The sequence below is a fragment of the Pseudonaja textilis genome, chromosome 1, assembly GCF_049901715.1.
Source record: "Pseudonaja textilis isolate UNSWEBS1 chromosome 1, rPseTex1.2, whole genome shotgun sequence".
NCBI classification, from domain to species: Eukaryota; Metazoa; Chordata; class Lepidosauria; order Squamata; family Elapidae; genus Pseudonaja; species Pseudonaja textilis.
In genome coordinates, this window is record NC_141990.1 from 161,078,152 (window position 1) to 161,091,443 (window position 13,292).

A 13,292-nucleotide genomic window follows, 5' to 3' on the forward strand; every position below is an offset into this window, starting at 1 on the left:
CAGGAGGCTTTTGCCCTGTATCTGCAGGAGCTGAGGGAATTGAAGACATATATTCAGGTGAAGAAGGGGGACAAATGACAGCATTAGTATAACGTGAAGGTGGAGATGTTAAAAGAGAAAGTTCATTGTGACCAAATTTTTCAATTGCATGCCTACATAAATGCCACACCTGCAAAACTTCTATTTTTGCTCGCGGTTCAGTATGCAATGTTTTCCCTATACGTTCCCAATCAGTTAATTTTAAAGACCCCTTTTCTGGGTACCATAGGCACTGAGCTGCAATCTCCTGGACCAGCCTTAAGAGATTTCTCTGTGGTACTTCGTTATTATTTTTCTTCAACAAATAGCCTAATTCATCTACATGCTTCCTTTGTTCCTCAGAAAGCGAAGACCCCATACTTACAGAAACCAAAAGGTTGAAGAAACCACAAAGGGTTGAAGGTGCACCAAATCCTTGCCGGATGAAGTAAGAGGGTCCCTGTTCATGCGCCACTTGTTGTAATGATGAGGCAGTCGAGTTGTTTGATCATGAACAACTGAATCATGATGATTTTTATTGGAGTCTAGTCTTGCATTTATACACATTTTTAGTTGTCCTCCATCACTGGTTAACTTTGGTTACTGCTTAACTTTGGTTATTGTTTAGCACAGTAATCCATACAATTAATTATCTCTAGTTAAAGTCTAACATATGTTTACTTCCTCTCTCTAATCCTCCTTTAGATTAGTGACTTTGTTTACTTGAGTTTTATTTGCTTGGAAACATTCTTTATCTGAGGTTTGCCATCCGAGATTGGAACATTCCTGCAATTACAACTCTACATTTTAAGAAATAGAGGCTTTATCAGTATCTTTATCAGTATTTTTCAGGTCACGCCAGAATCTGGAGAGCCATACAGTATAAGAAAATACATAGGTCTCCAGATTTCCCAAGTGTTATTATGCAGTAGTATTAGTAGAATTACTAATATTGCTGCATTGTCTAATAGAATGAAATTTCCATGATAAAAAATAATATACAATTATGATAAGCTTAATTCAGGAAATATTTTGAGGAAAATTCAAAGTCCATCAATTCCTGGGAGAAAACAATGCATTTTGAAGAGAAATAATAGCCACATTTATTAACATAGATCCGCTATAGATGAAAAACACTGACCTGATTGTGGGAGTTATGTCAGTATTAAATATGTAGATTAAGTGTAGATTGCTTTCTCTGCTCATTGATTTGTGGTTAGAAATAGCAGCTTTTCAGGGATAAAATATATTTGGGATGAATATATTTCCTACAAAATCTACATGTTGTAGTTAAGCTTTACATTTAAGATAATCAATGTTGTAGCAAGAAAAAATTCAAAACAAAAACTCAAAACACAAATCCAAGCAGCAGGAAGCTTTGATATAAATTACAGCTCAATGTACTATATATAGATTTTTATAAAGTATTTGTGTGTTGCTTCTTAAGGATTTGTTGAAAGAATTGCCACCATATATAACTTATATATGTAAGATGGGCAGCCATAGTGTGTAATATTTCCAAATAAATGTTTCTTATATTTTATGCTGTTTTACTTTAAATCACAGCAATCTTCTACATAGTAACTTAAATAAGAATGTTTTTTGAAATTGAATACAAAAGGTGAATATGTAACTGAAATTATGTCTGTATGAAGATGTGATAACCTGGAATCATGCTGTTCTAAAAAAAAGATGTTTTATTTTCATTATGTTTTGTGAAAACCCAAATAAAACTTTTACAAAAAAAGAATGATTTTTTATTTCTTTCAATGCTATAAACATACAACTGCCAATACATTCAACTGCCTCATGACAGCTCAGTTGCAACTTTTTGGTTTTTCCTCAACTTCTTCAGCTTCTCTCCCTGTTAAACAGATGAAATGAGACAGCTCTAAAGGAGGAGCTTGGAGATAAGAGGCATCTCAAAACTCCTCTGTTGCAGACATTACTTTTCCAAGGCAAACACTGGGTAGCTTAGGATTGTACTCCAGTAACTAAGGTATGTTAGATGGTGTTTTTCTCTTCCTTGGGCTTTATCAAGATTAACCAAGATTTTTAACCTAATAAAAATGTTTGATGAGATTTGAATTAACAAAAAAAGAAGACATACCAAGATTTTTGGTTGTGTCAGTATTAGTTTGCTTTAAACCCTGCAAAATAATCTTTAATAGCCTCTTGTATGAGCATTTTTGGTAGAACTTCTAGATAAAAGCTATAGGTTTTTTATATGGCTTTGTCTAGTTAACTTTAAAATAAATCTAGATAATAAAGATACTTGGATCTTTACTATTAAAAATTACATGTTGATTCACTTGTTAATATTAAATGACCTTCTCATTTAATGGGGTGGTTTTTATAAATAAATTTGGAAACAACTTATTAAAATTCAAATCCTGTAAGGATGAAAATTCTGTTTTTAATTCAGGATGTTCTCTTAAACTGATGCATTTATATAGAGGAAATGTGCAGACTTATTACTAGTTCATGGCCTGACTTAGGATGAGTATTGTAATTGTATGAAAATATATAATAAACAATTAAGTTGTTATTAAATTACCTTTGAGTTAAGGATATGATGCAGGACTGAACATGCTGAACTACAGCATGCATTACTAGAATGATCGAAGTTAGTTGAAGTATCAATAGCAATCTCTTTTTCATTTAGAAGTAGGATGTGTTTTGATCTACTCTAAAGCACTATAATATGGACTTAATATGGACTTAAATAGTCCATAATATGGAGTATTTCTCTGTCTTTTGAAATGCAATTGTTCTGTTGAAATGTCTACACAAATATATTTTGCTCTTTCAGAAACATACAAGCTTGTCTTAATTCCCTCTTCTCCCCTTCCTGCTGTATGTTAAAATCCAGTTAAAATGTATTCATTGTTTAAGAAATAGTTTTCAAAAACTATTCTGGCTATGTTTGTTGGCTTTTTAACAAAGGCTAGCCAATTAAGATTAGGTTTTGCTAGAAACCAACAGAACACTTCTTAAAATGAGAAACTGTACATTGGATTTAAATGAGTTACAAGTAGCTTGTAAAAGTAGTTTTATTACCCTAATGGTGTAAGTCTGTAAAGCTCCAATGATAGAAGTGAAATACAGGCAGTGTATGATTTTATATTAGTCACAAACTGGAGACAGTGCAATCACTTTCAAGTATTCCAAAAACACTAATATATTACCCAGCTACAGAAAAAGCTACTAAATCTATAACTTATAAAATGCTGGGACAGAAAAGGTATTTCTTTCCTGCTTCAGTTTTTCTAGAAAAAAATTAGTATTTTCTGGAAATATTGATTAGAAATCCTTTTACATTTATAGTAAGTGAAATATTAACTTCACTGCAGGTGATACTTGTTCCCTAGAGTAATTTTTCCAGATGTGTCAAGATTTTAAAATTGCAGCTTTATTGGAAATGGTTGCTAAGCAAGTACACGTTGATATGCCACAGATGTGGAACACTTCTGCAAGCTGCCACATAATTATGATAAATCTTCCAATAGTGTTGCTAATAAACATAAGTGGATAATTCATATTGATAGTATCCACTTACACTAGCAAGTAGGTTGTAAACATGGTGCAGAACAATATTAAATAAGAGATTTCAGACTTGTTTTTGGATGTGTATCAGAGATATTGAAATATTGATAATAAGGGGTGAATATGAAACAGAAGTCACTCTCAAATCCATATTTAATATAAAACTTTCAACTGAACAATTGATATGCTTTTTTGGTATCAGGAGCCCACATGGCAGCCAGCCCATTATTTCTTCTGGCACCGATGCAGCACTGGAGCAGGAGACATGCTGATGCTGTAGTCATGAGGTGAGGTGGGGTAGTGGTGGAGATGCCCCACATGTCCTGCACCATTTACGTCAGAAACCCACAGCCAGGCCATCCATACCCCAACAACTGCTTTGCTTTATGGCCACTGCATTAGCACATCACTCAGCCTCCTGCTCCAGAGCCGTGCCAGTGCCAGAAGTAGTGGGCCAGTGCCATGAGGCAAGGCAGGTGTTGGGGCATGAATGGCCTGGCTGCAGGGGCCCTGAGATAAGCTAGTGCAAGGTACGTGGGGTAGCTCCACCACCATCCCGCCACATGGTGGCATCACTCAAAAAGAAATAAGACTTCTCCTAGAGATAAGCCCTAGTGCTTATTTCGGAGCCACAAGAAAAGTATAAAGTATAAATCTACTTTTCTTCTTAGGAGATATCATTACTCTGGATTTCACAGACATCATGAAAGGCAGAAACAATGGTATTCTGGAGAGCTCAAGAAGCCTTTATTCCAGTATCTCTCGGAGCATAGATCTATCATACAGTGAAAGTGTAAGTGATCAATCAATAAAACTAGTTCTATACAAATAATATCTACAAAATCCTTCCAGACATATTGGCCGATGTTAAATATAATTATCACGTGAAGAGAAAATATATATACAGTACTGTGCAAATGTTTTAAACAGTTGTGCAAAAATGCTATAAATTAAGAATGCTTTCAGAAATAGAAGTGTTAATAGTTTATTTTTATCAATAAAATGGAAAGTAAATGAACAGAAGAGAAATCCAAATCAAATCAATATTAAGAGCTTTAAACTCTTAGAATGCTGCAGTAAAATATCTTCCTGTAATTAAGAACGGGACTGAGTCTACTGCTTCAACATTGTTAGATGAACTCTATGGTATACTAGTTCTCTAAGCAGTCCAAGAAAGGGTAGAAAGAAGAATGATGGGTTTCGCTCAAGTACTAAAAGGCAGGAAAACCACAGCAAACAAACTGGTCCTCATCAATTCAATTTATACAATATTAGTTTGAAAATGGTAATCCTCTAAGTTTAAATAAATAGGAAAGCATGTTTGGTGTAGTTGGTTAAGACTTCTAGAAACCAGGATGCTGTGATTTCTAGTCTTGCCTTAGATACAAAGCCAGCTAGATTATCTTGGGCTAGCTAGTCATTTGTCTCAGCCCTAGGAAGGAGGCAGTGGTCCATCACTTCTAAAAAAAAATTGCCAAGAAAATCACAGGGACTTATCCAGGCAGTCTAGAAGAAGCAGACAAGACTGAACAGAAATGGGGTGGTGGTGGAGTGGGGTATACAAGATTTTATTACATTGAGGCTTGTTATGCAATCATATACAGTAATGATTGTTGAAAGCGTTTTAAAAGTAAAACATATTCTTTATTAATAGTTTAGCATTATACATCTAAAGGAAGCATTATACTTCTAAAGGAAGATTATTAAGCTACTAATTATTTTTTACTTGTCTATATCTGGGTTTCACTAAGGCTTTTCAATCTTACTTCCAAAGGATTTGGCACACTTTATTCAAGAGAACTTTAAGAAGAGAGAGTGTGTGTGTTTTATTAAAGATGCCAAGTCCAAGTAAGTAAATATTTATGTCATATAGATAAAGGTACTTGCCCCTTTTGTCTTTTAATTTGTCAGAGAGATTTTGTGCAGCCATGCTGGTTTCTTTTTGGATTTCTTGTTTTTCTTTCTCAGTGATATTGTGCTGGTTTGGGCTTTTATGATTGTATTTTTTAGAGTTTCCCAAGATTCTTGAGTTGAATCCCTTTAGGATTTTCATCCAAGGAATCTTTCCCAAGTTCTCTCTGAGTTTATTGAAACCAGCTTTTTAAAAATCTAAAATTCTGGTATCATTATGTTCTATTGCTTGTGTTTGCATTATGTTGAATTCTAGTATGACATGGTCACTCTCACTCAAGGTTCCTGTAATTTCAACTCTATCACTTCTTCTCTGTTTGTAAGAATTATATCCAGTATGCCTGTCCCTCTAGTTCCATCCTCTACCTTTTGGACTACAAAGTTGTCAGCTAGGTTGGTTAGGAACCTATTTGTTTTATTTTATTTTATTTTAATTGGTTTGTCAATTGCTTACAAGATAATAGGTATAAGTAAAAACATAGTTATGAATACATGGATACATATAAGAAAAATAAAAGAAACAATAGGACAGGGACGGTAGGCACGTTGGTGCGCTGATGTACGCCCCCTACAGACCTCCTAGGAAAGGGGTGAGGTCAATAGTAGAAAGTCTAAGGTTAAAGTTTTTGGGGTTTGGGGAAGAAACCACAGAGTCAGGTAGAGTATTCCAGACATTGACCACTCTGTTGCTGAAGTCGTATTTCCTGCAATCAAGTTTGGTGCGATTAACCTTGAGTTTGTATCTATCTATTGTTTGCTCTTGTATTGTTATGGTTGAAGCTGAAGTATTCATTGACAGGTAGGACATTGCAATGTATGATTTTATATACTATACTTAGATCAGACTGAAGGCAGCGTAGTCTAGGTTTTCTAGGTCTAGAATGTCAAATCTGGTGGCATAGTTATTCTGCAACGAGTAGAGGATTGGAGATTTGATTGGTGCAGAATTAGTTTTCCAATTGATATCAGGGTAATTGAAGTCTATTGCTGGTCTAAGACCATAGTAAAGTTATATTCATTCATTCATTCATTCATTCATTCATTCATTCATTCATTCATTCATTCCTACTTTATTCAGGGTAATTGAAGTCCTTGTTACTATTGTAGTGTACATATATTTGTTTGCTGGTTGCCAAAAAGGACATCAATTTTTTCTGCTTGGTTGGGTGGCCATGTCATTGTTTGTTTCTTTTATATTGACCCATATACATTTTAGGAGATTTTTGTCTTTGGTTTCATGCATTTCTGTAGCAATATAGTGGTCCTTTACATACAGTGCAACTCCACCTCCTCTTTTATGGGGTCTGTTTTTTTTTGAACAGTTTGTATCCTTCTGTTGATATATTCCAGTCACCCCACCAAGTTTCTGTTATTCCAAATATATCATATCTACCTTCATGTATTAACAGTTCAAGTTCATCCTGTTTGTTCCCCAAACTTTGTGCATTTGTATATGGGCACTTGAGAACTTTAGTCTGATACTGGATATGTCCTATGTCTTCTATTTGGTGTTTGAATTTTCTTCCTTGCCATCCCTCCTTACTTCATTATTTGACTTGCTTCCTAGGGGTTTTTGCTTAGAATTAGGTCCTGGAGATCCTAAACCTCTCCCCTCAATTTTAGTTTAATGCCCTCCTGATAAGTTGAGCCAGTTGTTTTCCAAAAACATTCTTCCCAATCTTTGTGAGGTGCAACCTATATCTTGCCAGAAGTCCATCCAGGAATCCAAATGGTTTTTTTTTGGCAACATCCTTTAGCCAGTGGTTCACTACTAGAGTTCTTTGTTCTCTTACGAGATGTCCTTTCATTGGCAGTACAGTTAAAAAAAATTACTTATGCACCTAAGTCCTTGACTTTCTTGCCTAGCTGCTCATAATCACTATTTTGCTTAGGTTTTCAGCCACATCGTTGATTTTAGCTCTAAGGAGACAAAATATCTTTCTGGATAGACTGTCTGATCTACAGACAGCTGGTTCTGTTCCCTTGAGAATTGAATCTCCTATCACCAACACTTGCCTCTTTTTTTCCTAGGGAGGTTTGGGGTGTTTTTCTATCTAAGCATTTGATGGTGCTTCTTTTCTATGCGTCTGCATGTTTTCTTCTCGTGAGAGTTCATGAAATTGATTGCTTAGTACCAGTGGGGCTGCATCAGAGTGGATTGGTTTGGAGGGGGTTTTGTACTAGGTTTGTGTTTTTTTCTATAAGTGACATGTTTCCATCTATCTTCTTCTTCCTCTAAGGGGTCAATTCTTTTAGAACAGGGGTCTTCAAACTTGATAGCTTTAAGACTTGTGGACTTCAACTCCGAGAATTCCTTTTCCAGTCATGTTAGCTCAGGAATTCTGGGAGTTGAAGTCCACAAGTCTTAAACTTGCCAAGTTTGAAGACCCTTGTTTTAGAAGTTGTTTATATTCAATTTGGGCATACTCTTTTTGCAAGGTTTGGGGTTTCTCATTTTGTAGGTTGAGTTTCAGAGTGGTTAGAGTTTCCTCTAGATCCTTTACTTTTTCTTCTAATAACTTGATTAGTTTACATCTGGTACAAATATAGTTTGGGTATTCTATGCCGGCTCTCCCCTCTGCCATGCTGCCGCTGCTCCTGGCTCCCCAGCCACGTGGCTCCCATTTGTACTGCTTCTCACAGCAAACAGGATGCCTGGATGGCCTACAGTGAGCTCATCTCTTGTCTCCTCTCTACAGCTGGTTCTCCTCCTCCTCCCTGCTGCTCTTACCAGCTCACTCTTTTGCTCTCCGCCAGTCACTGCTTTGTCCTTAGTTGGCTTGCCTCCATGCCCCACGGATGATTTTCCTCCCTGCTCCATAGCTGGACCCCACTCGCTCACCAGTTCTCCTCGTTGTTCTCTGCTGGTTCATTTTGCTTCTCCACTCACCTCACTTCAATGGACCTCTGGTCTCTTGGGTAGGCCACTAGGGTGCAGGCCAAGTTCGCTGTGGATCGTTTTCCTCCTATTTATTTATTTATTTATTTATTATTTGATTTGTCAATCACTTACAAAATAATAGTATAAGTATAAACAAGAGTAAGAATACAGAAAATAGGTACGATTAAATGGGGACAATAGGGCAGGGACAGGAGGCGTGATGGTGCACTTATGCATGCCCTTTACAGACCTCTTAGGAATGGGGTGAGGTCCAATCTTTCCTCTCCTTTTCCTTTCTCCACTTTTTTTTCTTTCTCCATGATTTATTCTATGATTTATCTTTCTCTCTCCACCTCTCCTCCTATCGTTTATCTTAGTTTGATAGCAACTTTTCTCTTCTTTTAATTCCCTGAGATGTATGCTTCTTCTGTTACTGCCATCTTGGAAAGTTGGAGAAGTTTAATGTTAAAATATTGCAATTTTCCCCTAAGTGTTCGAAAGCTAATCAAAATGTTTACTAGTTTATTATATCCTTGTAAAAAAGAAATTCCTTCGGACTAAAAGTTTTTACATATGTGTATCTTTATAGTGACAACCAATGTAAATGTGGATATTTGAAATCACAACATGTAGAAGAGATGCAGATTAACCATAATGAGAAATGGAATTATAAAAAACATACTAAAGAATTCCCAACTGATGCTTTTGGAGACATTACATTTGAAAATTTGGGTAAGACAGGAAAGGTAAGTTAATCACCTGCTTTTTTCTTTTGTGTTTTCTTTTTATATCAGCCTGTGAATGACACAATTGTAAGAGATATTGGATTAAGACTGTATGTACACACTGAAAACATAAGCAGCATTTCATTTATTAATTGATTTATTTATTTTCTATAGTCACCCAAAGCCAAGTAGCGGGGCCCTTAATACATTCTGAGCCCCAAACCTGGGTTTTAAGTTTCAAGCCAAGTTTCAATCCTTTGCAGAAAGCCAGCAGGGTCCAAAGTCCAAATCAAATCAAATCAAATCAAATCAATCAATCAATCAATCAATCAATCAATCACATAAACAAAGGGCAAATAATCCATAAGACGGGGCTACAGAAGCTACTTCCCACCAGTCAACATTCTTTGGCTGACAGGATATGCAGCATGCCAAATCTATTGGATCAGCTTGGACACATAGAAACTCTCAGTAAAATTACAAAATACAATTAAAATACTCTCTTGCAAAAATTACCAAGATTCTTGGAGATTTCTTTTTTCTCATTCTTTTTGAATCTCTCTCAGCCACATGGTTCATTTAGCAACCATTTTGCTGGAATCAAGTGGGTGCTAAATGAGGACAGACTGTATAATTTAAAAAAAAGAATATTGGAATGTCCATTCAAAATATGGTAGCATGAAAAAAATCAAAATTAGAAGAGCTGTTAAACATTTATTTTTCCTTCCTATTAAGATGTTGTAAAGGAGCACAAGGAAACTTATGCATGGATTAAGAATTTATAAAAGAAAATGTTTTGTTATATAAAATCTGCATAACAAAAGGATTTTCATAATAGAAGTAAAGGATAGTGTAAATGGGAAGCCACTGACAAAATAAGACATATCTATTTTGAATGAATTGAGGACTTTTCCCATTGTAACAATTGTTTTTCTTTCTTAGTACATTCGCCTGTCATGTGACACAGACTCTGAAACCCTCTATGACCTAATGACACAATACTGGCATCTAAAAACACCCAACCTCATCATCTCGGTCACAGGTGGAACAAAAAATTTTGCTTTAAAGCCACGCGTTCGTAAAATTGTCAGCCGGTTGATTTATGTTGCACAGTCAAAAGGTAAAGTAGGCCTTTTTTTTCTTAAGCTTGGCCTAGCAAAAAACAAATAGGTTTTAATGGATTAAATATGGACCAGAAAAGGAGGTAAGGCAGGTCATATATGAAGTAAATACTCCAGCCTTTAAAAATAAACTGATTTTATTTCATTAAAAACTATTTCTGATTAAGCATGCTGAGGTTCTTTACCTAGACTTTTATTTGTTATCAAAATAAATAGAATTTGGTAGGATACAAGTTACTGTTTTAAATATGTTATTTGTCTATGTTGAGTTGTGACATCCAGAAGTAGTAGCTGAATGTACACTGCCTGTCCAAGCCACAGAGGGAAATATTTGAAGAGGAAAGTTTTATCAATATATCTGTGTCTGTCTGTGTCTGTTAAATGGAACATGTTTTACTAGAAAAATATTTCTGAATGGTTTTGCTGATAAAACTTGAGGGGTAATTAGGAGATGGCAAACATGTTTTCATATTTATTTTTTTAATATCATCTAGATAATTTTTCCTTTATTTGTGTTCCCCATAATGTAGCCATATCTTGTTCACTTGTCGCTTAGTTTTTCATTCTGTTTGTACTGATTGCTCTTTACTATTTTACAGTGCAAAGTTTTGCATCCTATCTGATATTAAATAGAACTTAATATAATTTAGTTTAAATACTACTTTAAACCACTTTCTAAAATACACAGTGAAATTAAGGGGAGAGGGGAGGAGCTGGCGCCGTGATGGTACGGCTTGCAATCGAGCTCTAAGATTGCAGCCGATATCTTCGCCCCTGGCCGGTCCAAATGGACCTAAACCGTCCCGTAGGGATGGTTATTGCGAGGGGTATACCCTGTGGATCCCAGGGACACCGCAAAGTCCCTGGTTGACCCAGGAGAAGTCCCTTTTGCCGGCGGCGGAGAGGCAGCCCCCAAGCTGCTGAAGTCGGGGCAGCTCCAGAAAGGAAGAGGCTGAAAGAGAAAGTGTGTCAGCTGGGTGAGAAACTTTTTTTTTTTTTTTTCAATATTTTGAGGCTTGAAAGGACACTTTGAATATAAGAAGAAATCTGTGAGATTTTTGACATAACTGAATAAGTGGCGTTTTTTAAGGGAGACGTCAAAGCGAGGCTTTATTTTTATTTTATTTTTTTGCTACTGGACTTCATTGTTACTTAGTAGATAACCGGACTGAATTCTTTTTTTATATACATGTTTTTCTTATTCTCCCTTTGGTTTTCTTAATTTTTTCTTTAGGCTAGAGGCTCCCTTTGGTTATTTTCCTTTTTGTATGAATGTGTGTGTGTGTGTGTGTGTGTGTGTGTGTGTATATATATATATATATACCGTTTTTTTTTTAACTTTAATTACGCTTTTCTGGGAGGAGGGGGGAAAGTGAGAATTAAGAAACTTTGTTTTTTACAAGATATGCGTTGAGAAATAATCTACCCAGAGAAGTTCACATCAGATTTACCAAAAAATCCATCAAAACACAAATTTTACAAGCGGCAAGAGAGAAGACGCTGAAATATAAAGGCAAAGAAATCCTGGTCTTAAAACAAATACCCAGAAGAGTGAGAGAGATGAGAAGAGAATATCGATTTTTGACCAAAGTGCTATTGAAAAAGGAGGTGAATTACAGATGGCTGATCCCAGAAGGACTGATGTTTACATGGCAAGAACAAAGACATAGAATTGATTCAATCAAGAAAGCAGAACTTTTTTACGCAGAATTTTTTGGAAGGAGAGAGGAAGAGGCAGAAAAAGAGGTCTCATTAATTGAATTCCAAGAGGAACAAATGGAGATTGAAAAAGAAGAAGGCGCAGTAGGTGGACAGGTGGATATCAAATACCAACGTGAACCAAGATCTACGAGAGCGGTTAAACCTAAATATAAAATTTAATCATGGAAGAGAAAAAACTGATTACAATGAATATAAATGGACTGAATTCGGCTGCTAAGAGAAGGAAGATTTTTCATAAATTAGGGAAATTAAAGTTTGACATAATTTGTTTACAAGAAGTACACATTAAAAAGCAACATGAACAATTGTTAGTACAGCCAAAATTAGGGAAAATATTTACTTCTCTGACTCAATGTAAGAAAAGAGGAGTGGTTTTATATATTAAAGAGGCCACCCCAGCAAAATTGATTTACGCTGATGAAGATGGAAGAATATTAATGGTGGAAATAATGGACAATAATATAAAATACACAGTGAAATTAAGATACTTTATATATTTGATTGGAAGTATATTTGTGGTATGATTCAATTAAAAGTATTACATAGGAACAGTAGGTTATGTGATTAAGTATATTATTTATATATTTTCTTGGAAAAATAATGTGTTTGCAATGCAGCGTTGTCACGTTGATGTCACATGATGTTTTGTGACCTTTTTCCTTTCATGGAGCTGGGGTCGGCCTGGCCTGCGCGTAACACATCCAGCCTGATGGCTGCCTGTTTGACACCACTGTTGTAATATATAGGAATTTCAATAATTTCATCACAAATCTTGCTGAAAGTAGATTTGAGCTTTTACTGCCACCTATTTCAAATAATTCAGTCATAATCCAGGCTTATTACTTGTTGCAAAGTAGAAAATAAAATGAACCTAGTCTGCATCTTAGGATATAGAGTACCAAAGCTCTCCTTTCTGCTTGAAATTACACAGAGCAAACTAAATTTTGTGGATGCTTTATTAGTTTTAAATTGCTGTGAATCCTTGCTAGATTGAGTGACACATTCATAAGTGAATAAACAAATAATATGTTTGACTTGAAACTATGTGCAGGAGCCTGGATATTCACCAGTGGAACCCATTATGGACTGATGAAGTATATTGGAGAAGTAGTTCGAGATAATACTATCAGCAGGAGCTTGGAAGAGAATGTGGTTGCTATCGGCATAGCTGCTTGGGGCATGGTATCCAATCGTGAGAATCTTATCAGAAACTGTGATACTGAGGTACTGAATTTGATTAACAATTTACATTCAGGATTATTTCAGTCCCAACATTACATATAGGGGGAAAGTTACTCATTTAAATCTATTCTATTGCTTCATGTCTATTCTGATTTGAAACAAGATCTTAACATTATATAGTCTATA

General features: G+C 35.6%; 1 protein-coding gene across 2 annotated transcripts in view; it reads left to right on the forward strand.

The window, feature by feature from the left end:
• The first annotated feature begins 4,236 nt into the window (after positions 1 to 4,236).
• The window catches only part of TRPM8 (transient receptor potential cation channel subfamily M member 8), a 99,186-nt gene continuing 90,130 nt past the window's right edge, over positions 4,237 to 13,292 (forward strand). For both annotated transcript variants that reach the window (XM_026707759.2, XM_087919566.1), the window contains exons 1-5: positions 4,237 to 4,357; positions 5,339 to 5,412; positions 8,946 to 9,102; positions 10,024 to 10,201; positions 12,976 to 13,148. In XM_026707759.2, the coding sequence (XP_026563544.2) occupies positions 4,268 to 4,357; positions 5,339 to 5,412; positions 8,946 to 9,102; positions 10,024 to 10,201; positions 12,976 to 13,148 (672 nt within the window). In that variant the 5' untranslated portion in view covers positions 4,237 to 4,267. The remainder of the gene's footprint in view (positions 4,358 to 5,338; positions 5,413 to 8,945; positions 9,103 to 10,023; positions 10,202 to 12,975; positions 13,149 to 13,292) is intronic.